General features: G+C 52.7%; 1 protein-coding gene and 1 non-coding gene across 2 annotated transcripts; one reads left to right on the top strand and one right to left on the bottom strand.

Annotated features, from left to right (window-relative positions):
* Positions 1 to 457: 457 nt before the first annotated feature.
* TRNAG-UCC (transfer RNA glycine (anticodon UCC)) lies at positions 458 to 529 on the bottom strand. The gene has a single exon. It is a non-coding gene; the product is annotated as a tRNA-Gly (tRNA).
* Positions 530 to 1,072: 543 nt separating this feature from the next.
* LOC103631970 (probable carboxylesterase 15) lies at positions 1,073 to 2,274 on the top strand. The gene has a single exon (NM_001346965.1). The coding sequence runs from the start codon at positions 1,111 to 1,113 to the stop codon at positions 2,095 to 2,097; it is 987 nt and encodes a 328-aa protein (NP_001333894.1). The 5' UTR covers positions 1,073 to 1,110; the 3' UTR covers positions 2,098 to 2,274.
* The last annotated feature ends 4,252 nt before the right edge of the window (positions 2,275 to 6,526 follow it).

Below are 6,526 nucleotides of genomic sequence, written 5' to 3'. Positions count from 1 at the left end.
GTTTAGGATTATAATATACTTAGATTATATAATCTTACTTATTTTGAATTAAGTGTTAGTTCAAAATAATTAAGATGTTTATTTAAAATAAGTGAGATTATATAATCTGATCAGATTATATTTTAAACAAACATCCCTTAAGTACAGAGAAGATTTTTCTCCCCTTCAATCTCTCAGTGCTAAAAAAGAAAGGAGAAGTGTGGTTCTAGTCAAAGCCTGGTGTATTTGATTTAAGATCAAAATAGAAAGAGACAGGAACGACCACTCGATTTTTTTAGACCACCCCACCAATAAAAATTATTTTGGTGTTTAACTCGTCTTCTATGACTTGGCATTTCTATGCTGAACGTCCAACCAAACGCATAGTGGACTCGCCATGCAGCAGGTGTCATTGTTACAATGAAACGAAACTGAGCGTGTTCGCCTGATAAATTTAAAAAAAAAAGGTAAAACCGAATGCGTTTGCCGGGAGTCGAACCCGGGTCTATTGCTTGGAAGGCAATTATCCTAACCGTTGGACTACAAACGCCGCTGATGCTAATTTTTTACGGACACTTTATTAGTACGACTATCAAGAATGTACGAGAGTTGTCTTTTCATCAAAATTTTGTATTTTTGTATTGGTCACGGGTACGTAAACATCGTATAACTCGTATTTTGGTATCCTTTGTATTTTTTCCATCATTCTTATTCGCTTGTTTATGGATGGTTTCTGATAAGACATCATCCTCTGTATCGGTCACGGGATCATGTCGACGAATACTTTAGTTCGTCGTTGGCAGTACCTGGAGGAGGAGTTGGGCATCGAGTCACCCAGGGCGATGGCGATACGGCAGCTCTTTGTACGCACCCCGCCCGGTGCCGGCCGAGTCGGATCGGAGCTGGCACCCACCATGCCACCGGACGGCCGCGCCACGTCCTTACCCCCTGTCGCTTCCGGCGATCGCCCGGCCCCGGCCCCGGCCCGAACCACTCGTCTCCCAAACGACAAAAAAGCGCCTCCACTTGCGCACCCCACGCTTCCCGCTCTATCTATATGACTCACACTTGTCACTCACCCCGCGCCGCTCCACTCGACCACTCCAGCCACGCGCCAGCGCCCACCCACCCATGGCGTCCGAGGCCGCGCCGCGGGTCGTCGTGGACGAGTGCCGGGGCGTGCTGTTCGTGTACAGCGACGGCACGGTGGTGCGGCGCGCGCAGCCGGGGTTCGCGACACCGGTGCGGGACGACGGCACGGTCGACTGGAAGGACGTGACGTTCGACGAGGCCCGCGGGCTGGCGCTCCGCCTCTACCTCCCCCGGGACCGCGGGGCCGGGGCCGGGCGGCGCCTGCCGGTCTTCTTCTACTACCACGGCGGCGGCTTCTGCATCGGGTCCCGCGCCTGGCCCAACTGCCAGAACTACTGCCTGCGCCTGGCCTCCGACCTGGGCGCGCTCGTGGTGGCGCCGGACTACCGCCTCGCGCCCGAGCACCGCCTCCCCGCCGCCATCGACGACGGCGCGGCGGCGGTCCTGTGGCTGGCGAGGCAGGGCGGCGGGGACCCCTGGGTCGCCGAGGCCGCCGACCTCGGCCGCGTCTTCGTGTCGGGCGACTCGGCCGGCGGCACCATCGCGCACCACCTCGCCGTGCGCTTCGGCGGCTCGCCCGCGGACCTGGCCCCCGTCGCCGTGCGGGGATACGTCCAGCTCATGCCATTCTTCGGCGGCGTGGCGCGCACGCGGTCGGAGGCCGAGTGCCCCGCCGACGCCTTCCTCGACCGCCCCCTCAACGACCGCTACTGGCGCCTGTCGCTGCCGGAGGGCGCCACGCCCGACCACCCCGTGGCCAACCCGTTCGGCCCGGGCGCGCCGCCGCTGGACGCCGTCGACTTCGCGCCCACCCTGGTCGTCGTCGGCGGCCGCGACCTCCTCCACGACCGTGCCGTCGACTACGCCGCCAGGCTCAGGGCCGCTGGGAAGCCCGTCGTGGTCAGGGACTTCCACGGCCAGCAGCACGGCTTCTTCACCATCGACCCCTGGTCCGACGCCTCCGCCGAGCTCATGCGCGTCATCAAGCGCTTCGTCGACGCCGACGGCCGCTTCGACTTCGACTGACACGTCGGTGTCGAACTCTAGTATTAAATCCGAGGGTTTAGGGTTGAGCCGTCGAGTTGTTCCCGGGTTGAAATCAATGTGGTTTGGTGATTGTGATATTTTTCTTGCTCGTTTTTTATTATGGACGGTTCTCCTGTTAAAAAGTAGTAGCCCGGTGTGTTTAGTAGGAATATATATGTCCAATAAGCACGAGGCCCGCGAGCCCGGCACGAAGCCCGCTTTTTGGGCCCGGTCCGAGCCCGGCACGACCCGGTTATATGCGGGCCCGGGCCGACCCGGCACGAATAAGCGGGCCAGGCTCGGACAGGAAATTAGGCACGGTGGGCTAGCCCGGCACGGCCCGTTTAGCTCTAAGCCCGTTAAGGCCGCTTTTTTTACACTAAAACGTGTTTTTTGGCCCGCATAGCCCGCTTTTTTCGTGGCCCGTTTAGGCCCGTTGCGGGCCGGGCTCGGACAAGAAATTGAGCCCGCGTGCTTAGTCGGCCCGGCCCGGTTTTTTAATCGTGCCTGGCGGGCCGGGCTCAAAACGGGCCGGGCTTCACCGGGCCCGGGCCGGACCGGGCCGGGCTTCACCGGGCCCGGGCCGGACCGGGCCGGGCGGCCCGTTTGGACATCTCTAAGTAGGAATCTTGTATCTAGATTCGCTCGAGGAACATTCTAGATGATAAAAAAAATCATTTGTGAGATTCTTTGATTCGTGGGCTATATTCTAAATATTTACTTTTCATAAAAAATATATACATTTCAAAGTATATATCTATCTCTATTATATTAAAGCACCAATTTTTCCAGATTCAAGGTTTCCACCGTCGTCGCGTTCTTCGCATTTAAATTAAAAATACTAAAATTATATATAAATAGAGATTTAAACCATAGTTGTTCACTTTAAACCATATTCACACTCATCTAGCCAACAGAACATATATGAATCTTTATGTTTTATATTATAAAATTAAGAATAAATGAAAACTGTAAGTGTAACACTTTGCTAGTATCCATTAAATTTAAGTTTACTTAGACCTTATTTATTTAGAACGTGAGACTACTATATTTAAATGAAAAAAATCTTCGTGCGTCTTTTGTCAGCGAGCCATCCCGCGTCCAGCGACGGAGTCGCGTTCTTCGCATTTAAATTAAAAATGCTAAAATTATATATAAATAGAGATTTAAACTATAGTTGTTCACTTTAAACCATATCCATACTCATCTAGCCAGCAGAACATATATGGATCTTTATGTTTTATATTATATAATTAAGAATAAATGGAAACGGTAAGTGTAACTATTCGAAGCCAAAAAAGGCCTCGCGGGTCCGCGGTGGCGACGCGGACGGTCCGCGCGTGCGCAGAGACAGTTAGAGTTCCTAGTTTCTCGCGGGATTTGTTACCTAAAACCGTGGGATTGACTCGGAAATCAGATCGAAGCGGATCCAGACCTCCCCATTTATATAGATGAAGGGCTACGGCCGATTGAACCCCCGAACAATCGATCAAATCAAATCTATCTCTCGTTTTTACCTTACGCATTAGGAGTAGTTCTAGTTTAGCCCTAGTTTAATATTCCAATCCCCAAAATTCTCCGCTTCTCTTCGGCTCTACGTCGATTAGAGGAGTCTAAGTCGGCCTGCCAAGCCTAGACAACCCCTAGGATCTCTCCTTCCCGACGGGGTCCCTCCCGGGAGCGAGATCCAGGCGCCGCCGGCGACCTTCGCCGCCCCCTGCACACGCGCGGACCGTCCGGCCCCAGGGCGCAGACCGTCCGGCCGTCAGGCAGAGAACGCCGGCCCCTGTACCAGGTCGCGGACCGTCCGGCCCTGGCCACGGACCGTCCGCGCCTCTGCAGAGGGCACCGCCACCGGTTCTCATGCAGTGTTTGGCGCCCGAAAAAGGCACCAACATACTTTTAGCGACTCCGCTGGGGACTAGGTGTCTAGACTTGCTAAAAATCGGCATATAGATGGCCGGTTCTAAGGATCACACCAAGATCTCCACCACCAACATCATCAAGCCGGCCATGGAGGCGCTCCCGGCTGATGACCAAAGACCCTTTGAAGACCTCGTAATGCGCGATGAGAAGGAGGTGATGTGGCAATGGAACGAACAACGCGACAAGGAAGAGGCAGAACTGCTGCATAAACTCTCCGAACGGCGCAAGGAGGCGGCAGAAAAGTACTTGTCACACTTCACGGTGGATCGCCACCAGAAGGTCATCCGTCAAGGGGAGATCGATATGGAATCTCTCCTACCTCCACTTTAGGGTCCCGCTGTAAGTACTCTAGATCTATCTCTTACGACTTTCATGGATCAACGAGGAGATCAGTTAAAGCAATATGCAGATGAATCTGTTAAAATGCATCTACGTGCATATGAGAAATCAGCTGCTCCTAGCATTCCATCGCGAGAGTCTAATACAGAGCCACCCGCGTCAAACACATCGGCTATAAATGGGTCACCCTTGACCCAGCCATCATATGGTATGTCGATGCACGCTTTCGTGTCACCATCACAGCCGCAACCACTAGGCACGCGGCAGGTACTGGACGCGACCGGGCCATCTGAGCATCATCTCAGACAGTCCGGTTATACCGCGGACCGTCCGACGTATTTCGCCGGACCGTCCGACCCGATGCAGGCCCGCACACAAAACACTCAGGTCGCACCGTACATGTCCGAACCATCAGGGCACAACCCCGAACAATTCGGCCCCATCACGGACCGTCCAGTGCATCACGCCGGACAGTCCGGTGCATCTTACGTCGGACCGTCCGGATATGGCATGAACCGACCGACGTATTACGCCGGACCATCCGACTCTACACGAGTCCACACGCAGACTGCCCAAGTCGCGCCATACATGACCGATCCGTCCGGGTACAACCCTGGACCATTCGCCCCGATCACGGACCGTCCAGTTCTTTACGACAGACGGTCTGGGTACGAGACTACCCACGTAGCACCATATACGGCTGGACAATCCGGATATACCTTTGGACCATTTGGCCAGGTCGCGGACCATCCGACCTCTTACGCCGGACCGTTCGGATATGCGTACGCAGAGCCGAGAGCTGCACAATACACACAGTTTCCACATTCATCGCAGCAACATTATGGTGCCCCACCAGCAACACATTATAATCATACCATACCACCTCATGGACATAGGGCTAAATATTGTTCGGCCACAAGAGAGTCTCAGAGGTATAGGGCAGGAGCTGGTGACATTAATAGGACACCTAACACACACCTCAAACATCCCTAGGAGGAAAGCCGACAGAGTGATGTCAGGCAACCTGAGATTTCCACCCACAAACTCAATGGATGGTCGCTAGACATGACAGAGAGGATCAGAGACGAAGTAGCTGGGGTGTTCAGGGACAAACTCGGTGTTAGTGTGTCAGGTACAGGGCAATCATATCGGAAGCCTTATAGTCACCGATTCGACACCGTGTCGTATCCACAGGGAACTAGAATACCAGACTTCTCTGAATTTTCTGGTGAAGGTGGGAAAAGCACACACGAACATATAATCCAATTCATAGCACACTTGGGAGAATTGGCTGATTGGGAAGCCTACCGCGTTCGTTTATTCTCGTTGTCCCTTACTGATACCGCATTCGCATGGTACGCAGCTTTGCCACCAAACTCTATTAACTCTTGGGAAGAATTAGAGCGGAAATTTCATGAACACTTCTTCTCAGGAGAACATGAATTAGAATTGGCTGACTTAGCCTCAGTCCGACAGGGGCCTAAAGAATCGGTTAATGACTATATCCGGAGGTTCCGGGACACTAGAAACCGAAGCTTTCAGATCCATGTCGCAGAAAAACAACTAACAGGGCTGGCTTTCAATGGGTTGCGACCCTACTTAAAAGAAAAATTAGATGGCACCCAATTCTTTTCGCTAGTGCACTTGCACCAGCGGGCTATGACCTGTGAAAGCTGAAGTAAGGAAACATCAAAATCGGCTAATCATAAGATGCATCTAGTGGCATACGATAATTCGGACGATGAATCCACAAATGTATACACCGCCGAACTAGTTTGGCCAGGACAGGCTTGAAAGTCGCCTAGAGGGGGGGGGGTGAATAGGGCGAATCTGAAATTTACAAACTTAATCACAACTACAAGCTGGGTTAGCGTTAGAAATATAATTGAGTCCGAGAGAGAGGGTGCAAAACAAATCGCAAATGAATAAAAAGTATGACACGCGGATTTGTTTTACCGAGGTTTGGTTCTCGCAAACCTACTCCCCGTTGAGGTGGTCACAAAGACCGGGTCTCTTTCAACCCTTTCCCTCTCTCAAACGGTCCCTCGGACCGAGTGAGCTTCTCTTCTCAATCAAACGGGAATCAAACTTCCCCGCAAGGATCACCACACAATTGGTGTCTCTTGCCTCGGTTACAATTGAGTTGATCGCAAGAAAGAATGAG

The sequence above is a fragment of the Zea mays genome, chromosome 7 (genome assembly GCF_902167145.1).
Source record: "Zea mays cultivar B73 chromosome 7, Zm-B73-REFERENCE-NAM-5.0, whole genome shotgun sequence".
Taxonomy (NCBI): domain Eukaryota; kingdom Viridiplantae; phylum Streptophyta; class Magnoliopsida; order Poales; family Poaceae; genus Zea; species Zea mays.
The sequence above is the reverse complement of the archived record's forward strand: the minus strand, read 5'-3'. Positions and strand labels throughout refer to the sequence as shown.